The 22,657-nt window shown below is 36.1% G+C and overlaps 1 protein-coding gene across 1 annotated transcript in view; it reads right to left on the bottom strand.

Moving 5' to 3' along the window:
* LOC128673267 (uncharacterized protein) overlaps positions 1-22,657 on the bottom strand; it is a 177,375-nt gene that overhangs the window by 20,003 nt on the left and 134,715 nt on the right. The window contains exon 4 of the mRNA XM_053750999.1: positions 16,604-16,727. Within this exon, the coding sequence (XP_053606974.1) occupies positions 16,604-16,727 (124 nt within the window). The remainder of the gene's footprint in view (positions 1-16,603; positions 16,728-22,657) is intronic.

Below are 22,657 nucleotides of genomic sequence, written 5' to 3'. Positions count from 1 at the left end.
CTCGAATCATTAGGAGGGATCATTTCCAAGTTCGTATATGACTTGTACAGACAGATCATAGTTTTGGCATGTAGTTAGAAGTGAAGAGACGCGAGTGACAAAAAGTACTTGAATATGAGTGGATGGGTGGAGAGGAAGACGAACGAAGAAAAACAGAAGAACCTTCATTTCTGATATGAAAGTCTTAAAGGTAAATGAAGGTATGGTAGGAAATAGTTGTGGAAGGAAAATACTTGCGATGACCCATTTAGAATGCCATTTAGTAAATGTCAAAAAAGGAAGATGTGGCCATGCAATAAAGTAGGTACTCCAGTACTTATCAAATCCTTTGACTCATACAGAAAACACAAAAGAAAATATTTAAAACGCCAACTTCCAAAAGAGGAAAGTTAGGCTCGACCACTCAACTACTGATGCTGAGAAGCATGACAGACAGACAGACAAGGCTTGAGCGTGATTACCGGTGTGAGTTTCGGATGTGGCTACTTTTTCTGGCTGCGAGTGTAGCCCGGCACTTTGCTGTAATGTATCGACGTGTTGGACGCGCGACGGTCGAGGTGTCGAAACTACCATTTATTAGAATGATTTATAAAAGGATTTAACAATATTTCAAATTAAAAATATTACAAATAGATACGTAATATAAAGGCAAGTTTAATCAGTCTGAATTTTGCTAAAAATGTAATGTAACCTATTACTTCCTCCTTATCTATTCGTATTACTATAAAGAAGAAAGGTAAGCGTTTGTGAGTTTGTATGTCTCCGAAACTACCGACCCGATTTATTTTACCCTTAGAAAGGTATTATTATCCAAGATTGTTATAGGCTATATTTTATTTACTTATATTTTAGAGAGAGATAAAGTATAAGTTGCCCTGGGCAACATCTAGTCTAACCATAAGAAAGGCTAGTGACCCAATAGTGGGGACAGATAGCTTATCATCTCGCCAGTTATAGTCGTAATAGTGTAGTGTAGTCTCACTAACTCAGTTTAAGTTCACTAGTGTGTATGCTACTTGCCACTGAATGTCGGTAAGTAGTCGTAAAAGTCATGTCGGAAATAAAATAAAATAAAAATAAAATTTCATTGGTTTCGTCCACAGCTGTAAAAAGTTTGAGCCCAAGGTTCGCTTTTCTACTTTATCTTCTCAATTCAATTCAATTGCGCACGGTCATTGTAATCTGCATCCCTAGTTGTCAGATCCAACAGTCCGATATATGTTAAACGTGTTAACGACAACAAGCCAGCATTTCTTGGATCCTTCTGCCAGGGCCAGGCGGGTATGGCACAGCCAGACATTACTACTTAACTAACGTATAAACTACTTGATGGAATTCGATAGGGTTTTTTCAGTTGTATAGCGGATGGTCTAACTTAAAATCTTGTATAGGTTTCATCGCGATTTTTTGCTTAAAACCTGATATAAACTTATATATAAATAGATATAGTTAATATCAATAGAACTATTAATATCTATATCAATAAAATCAAATATATATTAATATCATTAGATAAGTTATGAGCGGATGCACGATTTAAACGCGGGTGAAGGCGCGGGCAAAAGCTTGCTGTAACTAAAGTTAAAACGCTAAAAAGCATACATGGGTGAATTTCACAAGCGTTTGAACGCGGCGTGTAGCGTTTCATTAGTGTCCGACATTTTATATGAATAAAGAATAATTTTTTTAAAATTAAACATTTATAAAACTAACATTGTACCAGTACTTTACTCATTTATAAAATAGGATAATTAAATTGATTACTGTGTATGGTACAATTTAATAAACAGTAATAACATCTCTCGTGAAATTCACCCACATGGGCTATGCTTTTGTCCCTACTTTATTTTTATCGAAAGACGTCTTGTTTGAATCATGAAAAGCATTCGATGTACCGATATTTATCCCAAATACATTCATAAGTACAATTCATATATTATCAACTATACACAAATTGTAATGTCCATTCATCATTGTTCGAAAGACATATAAAATTAATTAAGCTAATATTAATCACGAAACTGAATGAGTGTTAAATCATTTAATTGAAAAGATTATGGCTACTGGTTTTAAACTACAAAATTGAAGTGGTAGAGTGTGGGATATAAAAATTAATATTTATACAATGTATGGCACCAGGTGTGGTAATTGAGAATGGTGTACCTAATATTTTACACCAAGCAAACATTTTGGGCACTGAAATTATTGCAACTGCGACCTCAAGTATTCATATCTTTTCATACAAAATTACTGCATCCCACCAAAAACATTTTCATGTAAAAATTTTGCCAAGACGAGTCTAGTTTGCTTATCCTGTGAAAAAGTTATCAGATACCGTATAAAAAGGTTTGTTCGGGGCTATGATGCCTCGAAGCCTGGAGTAAAAGATAACTTAAGCATTTTGAAGATTCAGTTGTGATTTTACAGACTCCTTTACGATATCCACAGGAGTAAAACTATACAAAATTATACCTAAACTTTCCTCAGGAATAATAAATAGATATTATTGGAAAAAACCGTTCAAAAATCAGTCCGGTAGTTCTTGAGTTTAACGGTGTTCATATAGACTTTATATTAAGTACGAATAAAGTTTTAAATTTTTTTTTATAGGTGTCGCTTTTCAGCCGCCATGTTTTCGATGCCCAAACTGGAGAACAAATAAAGAAGTACCTAATGGCTATGTAAATGACGTGTCATTCAATTTGGTCCGGGCGGTGTGAAACAAGGTACGCTTCCTTGCTTCCTCCCAGTGCCTTCCTTTATCGGCCACCATTATGGTTTGGCCCAAGTTACGAGAGGCTAGCTTATGCCCGCGGCTTCGCCCGTGTAAATTCCCCACGGAAACAGTTATTTTTCCAGGATTAATGGTGCCCTATGTCCTTCTCCATACTTCAATCTACATGAGAGCAAAATTCAAACAATTCGCGGAATTAAACAAACTTACTTAATTCACGGATTGGCGGATTTGGCATACATTGCTGTTTGCGGTAAATAAAAGAGTAAAAGTAGGAACAAACTTCGCAATGCCATGCGTTCGCGGCGGCATCTGTCTGAGTTCGGTAGTTTAATTCGTATGTTTTATTAGTTTGAAACAATGCACGCCCCTTTAGTCTTATAGATGGACGCCGCCGCTCGTATTTTAGACCAACAGCGGACAAAGAACTCTCAACCGTACATTTAAAAAAAGTGTTTAACAAATAAAAATTTGTGATTAGGACACCACGCCGCCGCCGTGGGATTCGTTTGCTTGTACACATAATGAAGCGAAGGTTTTTTAAATCAATGAATTAGAGAAAAACATACGATTGAAAAGTAAAACAAAATGGCGGCATTCACATTAGACGGAGTTTTGATGCATTATTATCAAATTATTACCTTATACCATCATGGAAAATTCTACCATATTACTAACGCATAAAGTTTGTTTATCACGTTTTTAGGAAGATAATAACTTATTTACAAGATTGAAGTGTAAAGTCTTCTTTTCAGTGTATTATATTTTGAACCCAAGTGACATTAACTCATATCTTGCGTAATACAGTAATAAATATTACATGTGGGACCATTATTGTGGTGAATGACTGTTGAGAGTCAGCCGCTGGCAAAGTCATATAACTCAAATATTCAATGTTTTGTAGTAATTGCAAGATTTACTGACTGAATCAATTATGTAAATAACGAAGTTAATAATAAACAATACGTAATAAATATCCCTTTTTCCATAACTAGCATTTACGAATTAAAAAGCTTAGAGTACGTACTGTACGTAAATTAATCGCTTTTGTTGTTTTAGTTGGAAGAATTATGATAATGTTTATCGCAAATCCGACGAGAAAAAGAAGCATATTTTCAAAATTTTTTTTGCCGCCCACGCCGCCGCATTTTTGTTCACACAACAAAAACAATTATATTTTTGTTATGTAAACATTTTAAATAAATAAAAAAATCCTACTACTAATATTATAAATGCGAAAGTTTGTGAGGACGTCTGTGTGTATCTATGTTTGTTCCTCTTTCACGCAAAATCTACTGGACAGATTGTTATTGTTATGAAATTTGGTACACGTGTAGAATATAACCTGGAATAACACATACGGTACTTTTTATCCCGAAATTCCCATGGGAGCGAAGCCCCGGCCCCAAAATAAATTTAATGGAACGACATAGTAAAAAATGAAGTTACATCATTTTGCGCACAAACATACACACAAATTCGTCACAGCGCGTTTCCCACTAGTTAAGTCGGACACGCATTTACTGCGTTTGATTTGGGACATAACGAGATTGACTCGTTGTAAACTCATCACTATTATGGGGACGAATTATTATTTTTTTTACACATACTTTAGGACACGAGATGAACATGGTATGGATTAATATTATTTTTGTTTTTGAAGACCTGAACACCCAGGTTGTTAGTTGGACTGTATTTGTGGTGCTTGGTTGGGTCCGTCGCTGGTTAGTCGTGGGCGTTATTTCAACAAACCGTTTTATTCAACTGTTTTCTGTGCTCAACGATCCAACTGGTTTTATCATAACTGCAAAAGTAGTTGGAATGCCCAACTGGTTTACTTCAACGTAGCCGCGCGCGGCGCAAGCGGCGAGCGCGAGACATGGCGCGCCAAGGAAACGACCGATCGTAGAACGGTAGTGTGAAAGAAAATAACTGGATTTTTTCCTAACTTATTATTGTTCTCAACTGTTTTGCCTACGTGCAATGCGTTGAGTCAAAAACGCTACGAATCAGATGAAAAAACAAAGCCACGTTGTTACATCATACCGGTTGGCAACGCCAACTGGTTAAGTAACTAGTTGCTCGTTGAACAAAAACAGTTGAGTTTCGTTGGCTCGAAAAACGGCAACGACCCACCACTTGGGAATTGAAATTGCAGGCTTCGAGACGATGCGTTTATTGTGGCCTACACAGGAAGAAGGGGGTAGACACACGATAATGTTGCCAGTAGCAAATATTAATAGAAACTAAACTTAATGTTGTTAGCTGCAACAGACGATACACATAATGATAGAAATTGGTTTAATAAAATATATGTCATAGCATGCACATAGTTTTATAAGAAATTAGCTATGCTCCGGGGCTTCGCTCCCGTGGGAATTTCGGGATAAAAAGTACCCTATGTGTTATTCCAGGTTATATTCTACCCGTGTATAAAATTTCATAATAATCGGTCCAGTACATTTTGTGTGAAGAGGCAACAAATAAACAAAATTACTTTCGCATTTATAATATTAGTTAGGAATGACATAATTAAAGTTTATTAATTGTGATTGAGCTGAAAATTTGGAAGTTCATGATAAAACGTGCAAATCTGTCTCTCTCATCTTCCCAGTTCGGAACTATGACGCCCCAAAGCCTAGGGATCGCGTAAAAGATTAAATATTCAATTTTGAAGATTTGACTATCATTTTACTTCCCTGACATCAACCCTCTTTGGCAATGCTATTGTTGCCTTTCAGCTTTTAAAGCTATGTGTCCCTTAGCCGCCTCATACGACAATCACAGGAGGATTTAACATGATCCTGTTCTAGGGCGGCGCCACATGGCGCAACAACGTACGTAAATATACGACCTATTTAAGCGAATGCCAATAGTTTGTAGCTTGTGAGAAATAACTAAAAATATAAAAATTGACGAGAAAAATTGCCTGTGAAGGTCAAATTTCTGAATAAATTATTTGAATCTGAATTTTGAACTAGAGTTAAATCAGCTTGAATTGTATAGTACCAACTGATATTATAATGCGAAACTTTGTGAGGATGTGTGTATGTATATGTGTATGTTTGTTACTCTTTCACGCAAAATCTACTGGACGGATTATTATGAAATTTGGTACACGGGTTAAATATAACCTGAAATAACACATAGGGTTCCTTTTAACCCGAAATTTAACGGGCGCGAAGCCCCGGGGCGAAGCTAGTTAATTACAAAATAACGGTCAATTTATATATCTGTCCGAAAACCACCGCTCGATGAAGAAGTATGTACTTACGGTTAACAATACTTCCTTTTTTATCAATTGATTGTAAGCTATTTTTTCGAGCAGCTGGCGTGTGTCTGAAGTCTCTAAAGCTGTGACTCCAGTGTCGAAAGATATTGAAGCGATGTAAGATTAAGCTAGAACAAAGAACGAAGTGTAGATTCAATATCTGCAAATCGAACACGATGTTTATTCAGGTTCAATTAGAGTATAAATAAGCTCATTTACACTTTAATTTACATACAGTTAGCCCCAAAGTAAGTTTGAGCCTTGTGTCATGGGATACTAACTCAACCATACTATTTTTAAAACAAAATTTAAGACAAAATTAAATACCGTTGAGGTGACCGTAACGTAATAAAATAAAGTTGTAGAAAATGTATTCAAATTCAAAATTCTTTATTCAATTTAGTATGATATACATCACTTTTTGACTTAAAAAAAAATACTTAAAATAAGTCTACTGCCGGCTTCCAAAGGCGCAGGTGAAGAAGAAGCGGCGCAACAAGCCTTTTCTCCAAGGACGTCAATTAACAAATATAGGTCATTATTAAAAATGACAAAATTTGAATGAAAAAAAAAAATATATAAATAAAAAGCTAAATGTACAAAACGTACGTAATAATGTCATAAATCAATTACATATGTTATGAGAATACTGCACCATGCTTGGACCAAACATTATTGTCGTTCACATAATCATCAGACTTGTCATATGCCTTTTTACAAAGTACTTCTTTTATATAATTTCTAAATTTTTTGTCCGGCAAATCAAGAATCCATTCAGGCAATTTGTTATAAAAACTGATACAGTTCCCAACAAAAGACGTTCTAACTTTGGCCAACCGATGCCCGGGGACAGACAATTTATCTTTATTACGTAAGGCTCTATCAGTGTATGAATCAGCTGATTTCTTTTTCGCGATTTCAAGGTTGCTTCCATACGTAAAAGTTGTTCATTACCATCGACTGAGCATGTAGATAAAATAATGCCAATGTATAAGAAATCACGCTGTAGTTTTCTTGGACAAAGTTATATAGCTAAGCTAGTCGTGGGCGTTATTTCAACTAACCGTTTTATTCAACTGTTTTCTGTGCTCAACGATCCAACTGGTTTTATCATAACTGCAAAAGTATTTGGAATGCCCAACTGAACTGGTTTGCTTCCAACGTAGCCGCGTGCGGCGCGAGCGGCAAGCGTGAGACATGGCACGCCACGGAAATAACCGAACGTAGAACTGAAAGAAAAGAACATTTTTTTTTTCTAACTTATTATTGTTCTCAACTGTTTTGCCTACGTGCAATGCGTTAAGCCAAAAACGCTACGAACAAAGAAACAGAATGAAAAAACAAAGCCACGTTGTTACATCAAACCAGTTGGCAACGCCAACTGGTTTAGTAACTTGTTGATCAAAAACAGTTGAGATTCGTTGGCTCGAAAAACGTCAACAACCCACCACTAGCTGAAGCATTCTATATCGCGTCGCTATGCACTGTACATTCAGCCTAAATACAGTGCAACATTGTTGCAGGTTGTGGAACTTTGCTCGAGTACAAGGAATGCAATTACGGCCCTGTTTACACGTATTAAAAAGTTATATTTCCTTAAAAGCTGTAATATGATTGCATTCCATGTTTTTGTAGAAATTTTACACGAAAAAAAACCTCTCGTTCTTTACGAAAATCCCATTTTAAATGAGGTCGGCGCATGATGTTATTTCCTTTCAGAACTGTTCATTTCCTACCACATTTTATTCTTTTTTTAAACTTATTACTCATATCTATACTATACTATATATATTATTATAAACCGATTTCAAAAATTCACCATTAGAAAGGTACATTATCCAAGAATGCTATTATCGAAGCCCCGGGCAACATCTAGTAATTCATATCTTCTTCGGTCTCCCTTCTACTCTCCATACATCCACATTTATATTCATAACCTTTTTGTAACATGCGACTTCACTTCTCAAAAAATTACAAAAAAATTCAACGAATTTATTACAATGCGAAAGTAACTCTTCACACTTTATCTACTCGAGCAATCTCAACTTGAAACATCGAAAACTATATTACAGATATTGTTATATACTTATTAAAAAAGAAGGGCATAAGGTTTCAGGTTTCACCTCGGAAAAAGATACAGTTTCTGTCGAAAATTCACGCAGGCGAAGCCGAGGACAAAAGCTAGTAGACAATGTTACATTATAAAGTCTTGAGCGATAGAAAGATTCAAAGGCCTCATCACTATAGTAACAAGGTCGCTTCCTGCTGTCTGTCTGTCCCTATGTATGCTTAGATCATTACAACTACTTAACGGATTTTGATGTGGATTTTTAGATAGTGTTATAGAAAGTGTTATTCCCGAGGAAGGTTTGAGTGTATAATTTATCATGGCTTTACTCAAGTCACCACCAGTTCAATGGCAAACAACTACATTAATATTGCCAAGAATGTTGTTGTGTGTATTTCATTCCACGTAATAACCACGACCCTCAGTCACGAGGAATACGACTATGAAGAAGAGGATTTCTTGTCAAGATTTGCGCTCAGTGTAAACCGGCCTTACAACATTTGCACATTTTCATCCATGTATGGTGGTGCAACTACGAATGCTTAATCGACGCTTCGGCACCTTTTATAGCTTGTTAATTATTGCATCTATAACTGTTTATTCTTATTTCTATAAATATATTAAGGAATAATTTTATGTGAATTTTCATTTGACCTGCCACACGAGTTTATATACCAATCTGACTCACGTACAGTAGTTTTCATAGACCGCCATTTGCTTCCGGCGAAGGAAAACACCTGCGCATCGGTTGACAGTTTAAGTTTACTAGTGTGTATGCGGTTACTTGCCACTAGACGTGGTGGGTAGGCGTGTCACATGCTTTAGGCGACATGAATAAAATCTGACACCGGAGAAATTTACACACTCGAAAAGAAAGAAGAATTGATCTTAAATCAAAAACCTCCAACAGGATTATTAACACCATACTGTGATCCCGGAAAAAAGAGATGGTGCGAGAAAAGTTGCAAAATTAAAGTGGGACTGGGCCAGGCTTTACACATTGGTCTTGAATTCTAATGACATCATTGAAATTTAGGACCTATGCATAAAACGAATAACACACATTCGTGGCAGCTTTCATGTCCATCACATTGCAAACCCCAGGAGTATCGCCTTCACTGATACGGCCACATCTTGCGTAAACGACAAAATTACTTCGGGAACAAAATCTCTGGCTATTCCACTTTCGCTTGGTCCAGGAAGAGGGCGTTCAAACGGCCCAAAAATCGGCTTGATATCGTGAAAAATTATATTCGTAAGAATGGTCCCAAGCAAGGGAGTCGAAGACCTGGCGACGTGGAAGATAAAAAGTAGGAAAGCGAAGCCTGGACTCCGACGTCCATTGGCAGACCGGGAAAACACTCAACGGCAAAACGAGTATCGTCGATTGCGAGATCGAAAGTTGCTTGACCGCCAAGCGCGCACACTGTGGCACCGAGTTCATCCACAAATGTCACATAAAAACATGATCAAACATTGACATTGAGAGTCACCTAAGCCAATAAACTTGGTAGGTTAAAAGGAAGCAATATTAATACAAGTGACTTAATGTAATATTCGGCTCCTATATTCGGTTCCGGGATTCCAATCCGACGAAATAGTAAAAGACGAAGGTAGCTATTTCAGAAGGTCCAATTACCATACTTATCATCTTAATGAGATCGTCCAAATTAGATTCCTAACTTAAATTGAGTCATTAGGGAATATTTTCAGAGGAATGCGACTAGTCGCAGTCTTAAAAAATGCAAAGGTTAGGACATCGCGGTATAATGACCTACCTTAATGCATATTGGTCGAAGAAAGGGAACTTGGGGAAAAAATACGACAGGTGCAAGTTGCACGATACAGGATGTTATTTTTGGTGTTTAAAAAATAATTCTCGCATTTTTACAATTTGTGTGAGTGGTATTGTGGAAAGACGTGCACGTGTGTAACAGGAAGCCGGCGAAGCGCCAAATTGACCAATGAGCACTCGCGCATTTCAAAATATTGTGGGAATCTTTAACTTGTGATCGATTGACTAGACAGACTACGAATTAATAAATATGTCGAGTTAAGCTATCTTTCCAATATTAAACTTCTAGCGTAGCGTTTAGTTATTTCTAACTTTGCATCGGAAAATTATAAACTTGCAGTGCGTTCGTTTGAGCGAACTTTTAATATGAGAAACTTTCACGTGGGGGAATGTTTATGTTTGCATGTTGTGTAGGTGGTCGTCTCATCCCACGGACTTTTGCTTGCGAAGTTTGTATAGTTACGTTATTTAAGTTTGAAAAATAATTAATCTTGGACATGGTTTCATCGTTATTCAGTTCATAATATTTTGGAGGCAATAAAATAGAGCTTGGGTAACTGGAACCGCGGTCTAAGTTTAATGCGGCCCCAGTCGCCCTCAATTCAATCTACATCTTTAGTCTTACCCAATTCCCGAATTTCACTTTCAACAAATCGCTGTCGGCGACGTTTAGTGAAATTGTCAGTAGGTGTGAAAATGGAACGTCCTGTATTCAATGTTAGGGTGCATTCACAACAGGTGGTCACCTGCCGCACGCGCCACATACCTACATAAGTAAACCACAGACAAAGTAAATCGTGTTTTCGCGGTGCGACAGCGCGGCCATTTTGTTTTGTAAATATTTGGGGAAATGGTGGTGGTGATTCGTTTTAGTATTCGATTATAATTGATGATTTACCTATTTCGATATTTGTGACGGCTCTACTTCTTATATTTCAATATTCTAATGGGAATTTTACTAATTTAACTCTTATTTTCAGAAAGGTGATGTGGAGATAACTATATTTTGACGCTAAAAATGTGCTTTGAACAGCAAGAAGTAGAATTTATTCAAGAACAATAATAACTTGAAAAACAATTGAATATACTACTAGTAATAATGACGTTGTAATGAGAATGCTCAGAAATGCACATTCAAATAAAGAATACGAGTTCGATACCATAATAAGCGGGACTTATTTTTTATTTGCGCTCTGCGTAATTTATAGACAGGATAAAAAAGAAAAAAAAATACAAAAAATTGTCTATGCTCGGGCTGGAATAATAAACTGTGAGACACGCGCACCTTCTTTCTCCACCTGCCTCGTTGAACTAAAAGGTGATTTTTAGGGTTCCAAGCTAAAAAATTAAACCAAATATAGGGAAATGTCATATCTCTAAGTTAATCACGACAATACTCGTAGTATAGGCAAGTATAAATCATATAATACTATAATATTAACAATTTTAACTGTTTAATTGTTTATGTAAACGACATTATGATGCAATTAAGCAATTTAGACACCTAAAAAGAGACACTCCATAATTTGTTTGCAAGTAAACATTCAAGATTTAGTAGGGAGTGACGATTATTTTTGTACAGCAAAATTCGACCGGAACCCGAAACCTGAAAATGAAACTCGTATCTGTCCATTTTTTTCCACAATTGACGCCTCTAATTATACAGGTCTATGGTTCGGTTGCCAGATGAGTGACGAGTTTCGAAATTGGTATGATTGTTGACTGATATATATTATCTGTGGTGGATTTCCGACAATGCTTCGTTAGATGCATGGCTAGTGAAAAAAAAAAAAAACGGAAGTTCGAAAGTTGCGTTTTAGTCGACCGTCTATTTTACTAACCAGCCAGTCTCAAAGTCAGAAAATAAAAAAATAAAAAAATATGATTCTAAATACCTACGTGTTTTCGGGAATTTCTTACGAACTTCGAAATACTTTTTGTTTCCTGTCATCATTCAAAAAGACTGTAAAAAATAATTATGTTCTTTATAGATATGAAATCTTTATTTGTATTTCTTATAGTCGACCGTTATCGTTTATTCTTGAAAATGGGTAAAAACACCGCGCTCACTGGCCAAATCAAATAAGGCGCGCTTCCTCAGCTTACAATCACTTTTCCACCGCACGCAAACAAACAGGCATTTCAGCATAATTAAACGTTTTTTCTTTAATCGTAAATATTTGAATAAAAGCTCAATATTTTGAGGCTTTTAATCGTGAATGTTTATTCAAAAGCTGGAATAATTTAAACTTGTAATAGCCTAAAGGTGTCTACAACGAAAACTAATCGTTCAATTATGCTCTAATCTAAAATTATGTCTACAATCTATAAACGGAATATAAAATATATTATTTAAGCGCAATGAAAATGCATTAAAATACAAAACTAGTTAGCGCAGGATTGCCACAGGTTTTAGATTTAACTAAAGGTTAATATAACGACGGACTAGAAATAGAAGCCAATCAAACGGCCATCTGCCTACATTTTGCAGAGATATGCCGTTCTGCGCACCAATTCGCGTAGCACCCATTTGAATAGCACCTAACGATTCGAAGGAAAAATCTTATAAATCACTTAAAACCCTAAAAACGAAGTAATAACAGTATTGGTAATTACTTGTTTCAAGGTGTGTTCAAGGTTTCACTTACATATTTTCCGTCTTAGAAAGAAAACGGGCAAACCCATAAATGTATTGTTTTTCGAATTTCTTCATGTATATTCGAGTAGAAATTATAAAACACTAGCTGCGCCCCCGGGCTTCGCTCCTGTGAGAATTTCGGGATAGAAAGTACCTATGTGTTATTCCAGGTTATATTCTACCCGTGTACCAAATTTCAAAACAATCGGTCGAGTAGATTTTGCGTGAAAGAGTAACAAACAATACATACACACATCCTCACAAACTTTCGCATTTATAATATTAGTACGTTTCGCGACACTATTTACGATCGACAGCTCTAGAATAAAATATTAAAATTAAAATTAACAAAAGGAAACTTATTCACCTGTTGGTTAACTAATGCGTTCGTTAACATCTGCTTAGAAAAAGAGCAAAGGAAAAGGACTCCATATCGGGCGTTGGCGTGTGGCCTGCGCTTGCGCATGTTTGGTGGCCATCTGCTGAGTCAACAGCCGCGGGCAGAGTGGATTGTGTGATATGATAATTACTGCTAACTACTAGACATTCTTCGTATGCTCGTAGCAGGTAACTTGGCGTACGCGATGTCTGGAGAAAAATTGTATAGTGGCTTTGGCAAACATTCAGTTTGAACCAGTGCACGTCGGTTAGAGGAGATGTTAGGGCACACTATATCTATCAAGTATATACGTGGTCGTCCAAATCAAAAGGGACCTTATGGCGGCTAGCACTTAGGTCTTTATTGCCGTTGTTTTGTATTGGAACAACGGCAATAAAGACCTAAGTGCCTTGATTTGGACGACCATATATTTTGATATATTTTTTAAACGGTAGCAGCAAAAAGTGGACAGTCACCAGTTGGTACTGCGATCAGTTGATAAAAAACCAAGCCACTCTTCTTGGGACAAAAATACATTTTATGTATGTATGTATGTACGTAACGCGATAACTGATTTTGATGAAATTTGAAAGGTATTTAGGATCTGTCGATAGAATTTTAAAGTTGATCGGGAACAAAATTGGTTAAGTCGTTTTTGAAATATTCACAATTTTGTAAAAAAAAAATTGTGTTCGCGAGGTCAAAGTACGCGGCGAACAACTAGTTCTCAATAAAATTGTATTTCTCACACCAAGTGGGTATAATTATTTTTTTTGCAATGATGCTTCCGCCTGGCGAACGCGAAAATATAGAAAAATATAGTAGATATTTAAACGAAATTTACCCCTTCCAGTGGCCGGGCGTTGAAAAAGTCGTAACTATAAAAATAATTAAGAGCAAGCTGTAATGTTTGATGCTATCAGGTGGCGTCTCATAATTGCGTGATAGGCTATGCATGTAATTAAAAATAACGTAGTACTATAACTTATTTTGCAGTAATGTCTCGCTGGCATGATCTAGGCAGGCAATTTACCACGCTTTGTAAACAGTAAAACCAATTTGGCTTCCAAATGAATTAAGAAATATCTGGCAGTGCTGTTTCCTGGTTCTGGCAGAAGGGGGCTGGCTTGATGTCGTCATGGATGATATACGTGGTAATCTGTTCGACGATATGACAACTATGGATGTCGAAGTTAGTGCGAAGTGGAGGAGAAGAAGCTGCAAAATCACGCTTGGATTCAAGTAACTGATCACTTGAATCCAAGTGTGATTTTTTGGAAAACAATACCTTCCTGGGAATGTATTGTTTTCCATCCGCAAATTAATTTATATCTATCCAATAATTAGTTAAGAAATAACAATGGTCTTTATAATACTAGTAGGAAATATGCATGGCAAGATGTTTTACATAAACATGGCTTCTATGCTAAGAATATTATCATACCAATACACGCAAGCCGCACAATTACAAACGTTGTTAAAATAACTAATCTATAAATAGGATAGCTAATAAAACGGTATAATATTAATGGAAATTAAAAAAAAAACGCCGGGCGTTTAGTTCTTAGCAAAAAAACTAATTAAGCTGGTTATACATAGATCTAAAAATTGCTAGACACCTCATTTTTACAACAACATCAGCGTGTAACTTCTTTCATACCTACCACAACAAAATAGTATTTTTTTAGAAATTTGTTTTGTTATATTATATATAATATATATATGCATTAGTTACTCAAACGGCCTCTAGTTTAATATTAATCTGTGGGGTTAAAGCACCGTAATATTTCTTGGCGAGCTGCTGTCGGCCATCTTGGCGTGCTAGGGTTGAAAAAAACGTAAACAACACGCGTTCACCTGCGCGCGCACAGATTGGCAGGTGGCGCGCGCAGACATCTGCGTCTGCGCATCACGGTTAGGGTTGTCTGCGAGGTTGCCACTCAAATTCTTCTAACAAATAATATAAACAAAGTACGTGGATTAAAGGGAAATTAGTCAGCTGTATTCTTTAAAATAGCAACACATAAATATGGCGTTACTTACACCATAGTGCAAATCAAACTAAGGTACACAGCGTATTTTTTAAATAATTTTTAATATTTAAGTTACGGTAATTAAGTAAGATAATAATTTCATTCTTTAAGCCCAGTCTAAATTTGCATAAAGTTCACTTTTGAATTTATAATTACATAAAAAATATTTGTGTGTGCATTTTGTGGATTTAAATTTACATCATACATTCATACTAATATGTAGTATAACTACGAAACTCAGTCGCACTCACACTTTCACGGCTAGACTATTGGGCTGCTTATAATGATGAAATATTTCTGTTTTAACTTTTATATCACCACCCTTTTTGCCATTTTCTGTTTAGTCCTGAGTTGTTGACATTTTAATTAATGCAATGAAGCATAGGTACATTTAAAAAAATTAAATAGATATAGTTAATGCCTTGAGGCCACACATAGGTTATCGCGAGCTGTGGACGACAGATAACATACCATACAATATAGAAAGATAGAAAATTGCACATTTTATATTTAACATCTCTTGATGCACAACCCTGACATAAAATGAGGGTTTTTACTACCACATATAACCCTTGCAGATGCTGTTGGACCTCTAGTGGATCCGCCGATGACATTCAAACATGTCCGTTTTATTTTTTAATAAAAAAAATAACGGTAGAAAATTTATACTATTTCAATAAAAGGTCAAAGCACTTGTGTGGTATTTTTCTGTGTGCAAGTTTTGTTCATAGGGGTTGGCTGATGAATAACATTGAGGGTCCGTGTAAATATGGTATTGACCTGATTGGTATGTGCATGGTTACTGGTTTCACTCATCGACGCATTCTATTTCCCTCTCAATCTTTTACTTTCTGGATTGGTTGGTTGTTGGTGGATTGGTTACATTCGGGGTTGTGAGGCCGTAAAGCCTGCGGTTAGAGTAAAAAATAATTACCCAATTTTGGAGATTAAGCTTTTACGACAGGCCGCCTGCATGACGTTAACCCTTTGTTAACGTTGTCAAGGTTCTGTGTCTCTCAGTCGACTGATACGACATACACGGGAGGATACGGAGTGGTCCTGTTCTAGGGACCACACGCCACTTAATATAACTTGAGGGTTCATATAAATAATGTATCGACCTGGTTGGTATGTGAATGATTACTGGTTTCAATTTGTTTTTATCTAGTCCGTGAATGTTGTATCCCACTGCTGGGCAAAGGCCTCCCCCTTTATTCTACCACTCGTCTCTTTATATTGTGAGCTCTTTTCTTTGGTAGGATTTGTCAATATCGTCTAGTTTCACATATTGATGCATTTTCAGTGTTCTTCGAAAACACCTACGATAATACTAGGACTATTGAATCATGCTCTGTATTTATAACTGTGATTGTAGTATAAGGTTGAGGTTTTTTTAACCTTAGACCATTTGTTGTCTCTGTTTTGTCTAATGGTTGACTGGTAGAGAATGCCATAAGGATGCATACTTTTTGTAATTTTGTGCTATAATGTTTTTAAATACAAGTCAAGGAAGTGAAGGAAATAAAAATGAAGTTGCTGGCTCCTGTTGGCTGGCAACTCTGGGTGTTTATCAATGTTGTCCATTAATTTTGGTGTTGCAATGGCAAAAAATGTAGTTCGTTAAAAATCCGTTTTGTTCACTTTCTTGAATGATTGTGAATTAATTAAGGAATATTTGGAGTTACCTGTTCGCACTTGAGCCACAATATGACGGTGGACCCTGGTCTCCTGAGCTCTCCTTCGCTCAGTTTCTGCTCAGCCAAGATGTCGCTGTGGAGTCGACCGCTCTTCAGGAATACCTCCATGGACCTGCAAACAAAGTATACATCCTTACATATTGTGAAAACTAGTCCTGTTGTCGCGTCCGACTATCTGTACGAACGCGATAAACTCAAAACTAATGGACGGATTTTTGTACGGTTTTCAACAATAGATAGTGTGATTCCTGAGGAAGGTTTAGGTATATATTTAGAATGGCTTATATATATTAAAGTTTCTCTCTCTCATTTGAGCGTTTTCCCGGTATCTTCCGCAGCCAATGAGCGTCGGAGCCCAGGGTCCGCTTTCCTAATTTTTCGTCTCCACTTTGCACGGTTTTCTTCTTTGGTTTCGCTTATTCGGGTTTGTCCGTCTGCCAGGGCCAAGCGGGAGCGGCATAGCCAGACATTTGTTCACTACATAATTTGCCGGTCTGCTCAAAACGTGGCCGTACCAGCGTAAGCGGCATTCCTAAAGTTTGTCTGCTATGTCACGGCCATGTAGGCCCCTAGTAATCCTAATAATATTACATCCACACACATACATCCTCACAAACTTTGGCATTTAGCCAAAGTTTGTGAGGATGATGTGTGTATGTAAGTCATTCTTTCACGCAAAATCTATAGGATGGATTATTATGAAATTTTACACACGAGTAGAAAATAACCTGAAATAACACATAGGGTACTTTTTGTCCCACGGCAGCGAAGCCCCGGGGCGCAGCTAGTTAATAAATAACGCATTTATTTATAAGCGGCCCGTGAAAAAGATTGATATATTTACAAGCGGCCCGTGAAAAAGATTGAGAGCAACGTGAAAGTACAGTGAGTGAGGCTACAGTTCTCTTCCTAATTTTTTTCGCAAAATCTGTCTATTCGAAAGCCTGAACAGAACAAACGGCAAATGAAAACAAACGGCAAAGCAGATAAACTTACATTGCAATAAAGCCATTAAACTTTTTATCACGATGGCTCTGACAAATCACTCGTGTCTATAATCATCACACACACATATTCTCACGCCCGTTACGTATCTCACGGCAACAAGGTTTTTTTTTATTCACAACAATATCATGTTACCTCAATCCGAGGCAATGGGGCGAAAAAAATTACACGACACCGAATCTTATAGTACGCTGAGAGTTCGAGGTCCGTTTGAAACGTTTAGCAACTTGCAATCAGGTATTATTAATTAGTAACAAATTTCTTTAAATATATTAATAGCATACAAGTTATTGTTTCTACTATTATAGGTTAATTATATTTTAGTACATACGTTTAAATATAAATTTGTGGCGTACGAAATAGACCTTCTATGAAAACTTATGATGTTAACAGGTTAGCCCAGGTGACTTCAGGTACTATAAAATATGCCATTCTTAAAGCTACTAACAATTATGTAGTTGCGCGACATTAAGAAGCCGCTAAGGCCTATCAAGGAGATGCATACGTTGAGCACCATATGCAAATAATTATATTGAGAAAAATTATCAGAAGTTACAGTCTGTTTATAAAGAATAGAAAGTGCATTTTTAACAAACTAGACTTTTTTTTTCCTTTTAGTATTGCAAGGTCAAGATTGGTTAATAAAAACCCCATGTTACCACCACGTACGAATTCCCTCATTAAATTTCTACTTTTTATAGACAGACCATACTAATACGCATGATCATATCAAGTACCAGTCGATGCAAACGAGGCACCGCGCACTAACAGAGTTCATATAATGACATTAACTCTCCAGCCTTCATAATGGCCACTTAAAAAGTAATAAAAGAGCCCCGGAACGCTTCAACGGAGGCCTGATCTCCAAAATCTCTGGTACTGTACAGTCGACAACACATTAAGCTGTCCATATTCATCGCAAAATCGCCGCTATTACCACCACATAGAGATGCAAGTAGGGTAACGTGATATGCAGTCGATTGTACGTGAGTTTTTAAAACTAGCTCTCAAGTTGTAGTTTTATAGGTACTTCAGGGGCTTTGCGGTGCCGACGTCGGTGGCTTTAAGTTTACTTGCACTTATGTCACTTACCCTTTAAATGTTGGTCTTCTGACCGACTTAAAAACGTATATTAAAATCACGTTACATTGATCATATGATCACTACAACTATATTACACATTTAGGTTTATCGGTATTTTTTTTCTTCTAAATAAATAAATAAATAAATAAATAAATATATTAGGACAAATCACACAGATTGAGCTAGCCCCAAAGTAAGTTCGAGACTTGTGTTATGGGATACTAACTCAACGATACTATATTTTATAAATAGATACATATATAAATAGACATCCAAGACCCGGGCCAATCAGAAAAAGATCATTTTCCATCATGACCCGACCGGGGATCGAACCCGGGACCTCTCGGTTCAGTGGCAAGAACTTTACCACTGCGCCACCGAGGTCGTCAAATAAAGCCTATCTATTTTATTTGAAAAAATACCATCGTTACCTACCTCTATTGGCAGATATTTATATTTATGACGACCTCGGTGGCGCAGTGGTAAATTTCTTGCCACTGAACCGAGAGGTCCCGGGTTCGATCCCCGGTCGGGTCATGATGGAAAATGATCTTTTTCTGATTGACCCGGTTCTTGGATGTTTATCTATATGTGTATATGTTATAAAATATAGTATCGTTGAGTTAGCATCCCATAACACAAGTCTCGAACTTACTTTGGAGCTAGCTCAAGCTGTGTGATTCATCCTAAAATATTTATATTTATATATTATACTTATATTAACTTTTACTTGCACTTTTATGTGTGCAAATACTAATATCAATTACTTATATATTATTAATTTTTGTATGTATTAAAAATAAAGTTTTTGTAGGAGTCTATTTGTAGTTTTTTTTTTAAATCTATTTTTAGCTTTTAATGGCCAGCGATATTTCAGTAAACTCGTTATCGTGTTACAATATAGCTTCATTTTATATTGAAAGTAAAAAAAATACTATTTTTATTTATAATAACCTTTTTCTTGCGTTTGTTTCATCGGATGCATGACTCATAACTATATCTCGGATTCTAGCAATGTATCGCGATGAATCCTATACCAGATTTTAAGTTAGACTATCCGCTATACAACTGTGAAAATCACATCCAGTTCTATCCAGTAATTTTTGCATGATGCTCGAACAAACATACAGACACACAGACAGAAAGACAGATTGACAAAAATTAAAAAAAAATTTTTTTGGCTTTTATTAGCACCATAATTATTTTTCATTGATATCACCTATGTACGTACGTACAGAGATAGCCCACCTACAGTTTTAATATATGGAGAGGTTTTATGGTCTAGCTTCTATACAACTATAAATTAACGGGTAAACTACTTCAATTAATTCTATGCAGATAAAAGAGTTTAAAAAACAAAATAAATAATAACAATTAATGTTTGTGTGTACGTTGTGCTATTATACAATAAAATAACTGAGTTTTGTATCAATATAGTAAATTATGATGGTAGATGAGAGGTCACTCGAGCGAAGTTTTATGCAATATGACCCTATACACATTTCACATGGTTTGACGGAATCATCCTAACATAATAGTATAAATGACAAAATAATCTTGTTTGTTACCACTTCATGCTCTATCTACTCATCCAATCGTTTTGGAATTTTGCATACATGTAATTCGAAGTACGGAGAAGGACATAGGGTACCTTATATCCCGAAAAAAAAACTGTTCCCGTGGAGAATACGTGGGCGAATCCGCGTGTAAAAATAACAATAAATAATTACTTTGTCGTCTCGATAGCTAACAAACTGGTCATCTTAGGACCAAATATCCGGAAATCGAGGACTACAAAATATCCATTATAACAAGTGACATTCAGGAGGTCGTGCTGTCCTTCTTCAGAGCTCCTGTCTCCAATGAGTAAGGAAATGTGTCGTGTAGCATTATATGTACAGAATACTTTTTTAATTTTCGCTAACAAATTAAAGAAATTGATAAAATTTTATGGTGATGCTAGCACCACCATTACGTTTTTATCATTTGGGTTTGCCCAGTCTTAAATGCTGGTATAACACACATAACTACGTATAAATAGCGGCAAACAAGTTGACCATACGCAGAAGTTTTGTTCTGCTATTTTAAACTCTATTCCAAAGAAATAAATATGCGCAAACGTCCATCTATGTTCAAGATACTTGCCGCAAACTGTATGCGACTTTTGTAGATCAATGTATACCGCTGATGTTCGCTCTTAATTATATGTATGTAGAAGTGAACAAAAGAAATCTTCTGCAAACAAAGTCTTTGAAGTGAGCTGTTCGAAGCGGCCAAAACACGAAAGGTAAAGCCACCGTGATATTCAGCAAAATGATTGATCACTGACCTCCCAACACTAAGTTATTGACCACACCAACACGCCCTCATAACAAAACGCGCACACCTAGGGTTGTCAAGAATAGAAAAATAAGCTTTTTACAAAAGTGATACTTTTTCCATATCTGTTGTCATCTCTTATGTCTAATTGTTATGTGATGTATTGCGTTATTACACGCGATGCTTCACATAAAAATCCTGTCCGGGCTGTTGAGAAGTTTCGTAGTTGGTAGCCGATCCTAGGTGCACCACCTGGTCACGCTTATCATAATAATGCATTGTCATGGAAACCGATGCGACGTGGGAAATTTGAACTCTGTAGGACATTCACATTCGAATGGCGAAAATTCTTCCGGTGAAGGAAAACATCGTGAGGAAACCTGCACACTGGTTTGACAATTTAAGTTCGCTAGTGTGTATCCGTCTACTCGCCTCTAGATGTCGGTAGGTAGCCGTAAAAGTAATGTCAGATGCCATTAGGCGACTTGAATAAAATCTGACACCAGCAATAACTTTATATTTATAATACATACTTTATATTTACAATAATTTTATAACAATGCAATCTAATTTAATTTATAATTACTAGTTATATGTATCTTTGACATCTGAAATAAATGTATTTTATTTATTTAATAACACACTCGAAAAGAAAAGTATGGCAAAAATTGTAATTTTAGAATTGCGGCAACCCTGGGCACACCTATCGAATGATCAGATGAGTGTGAGAAAAAAAAATAAACAGTGATGTGCGGTAATTATTACAAAAAATATTGTTGAGAGCTTTTTTCTAGACTGTAACCGCGTGCTAGAGCAATGATTAATATACACGACTTTTGGACAAGTCATACAAATTGATGTAATTGTAAATTCCCACGCTAAATATAGATTGATCGGTAAAAATGAATTAAAAATGAAAAATAAGAATTGAACTAACAATTTATGGATTTTATGGTCTGACAAATAAAGAATTATTATTATTATATTGAGTTTTTTATATTTCACGCAAAATTAATTTTGAGGAGTTTTATTGGATACGCGAGCTTATGGCCAAACGTAACCAATTGAAAAGAAAAAAGAAATTATGAGTGTGAAGATAGAAATTTGCGAAATATACGACATGTGTTTAGTATAACTGCTTTTTGCAGTAGGATGAAAGTTAATGGGTGTATATCTAATATATTGAGACTTGTGTGTAAGGATGTGGGTATGACACCAGTGGACGAAATTATTAGAGGGATGGTTTTAACGATTTCTGCACGCCATTGTGTTTTAATTTTTATTGCTAAATTTGTATATCTGGGTTATCTGTATATGTGGAGCTAAAGTTGTGTTGTGTATATCAATCAGATGAACTGTTTTATTTCGTTTGTTGTGTAATATTATTATAGTTCTATCCCAGTACAATTTATAGTTAGGGGAATCCCGAACAGTTTGTTGTGAGTATTTGTAATACGCAGTTTTATTATTATAAAAATGTAGTGTAGGTTTTGTCGTTGAATGTTCATCAAAAATCTTGATAATATCCGAGAGTTCACGATTATTACTGTCATCCAACACAATTCATACAATTGTATCTTCACACAAGGCGAGCATCAGTTAACTTTGATAAATTATGATGAGTTTCCCAGGGTA

This window comes from Plodia interpunctella, chromosome 10 (assembly GCF_027563975.2).
Source record: "Plodia interpunctella isolate USDA-ARS_2022_Savannah chromosome 10, ilPloInte3.2, whole genome shotgun sequence".
NCBI classification, from domain to species: Eukaryota; Metazoa; Arthropoda; class Insecta; order Lepidoptera; family Pyralidae; genus Plodia; species Plodia interpunctella.
Note: the sequence above shows the minus strand (reverse complement) of the source record. Positions and strands in the feature narration are given on the sequence as shown.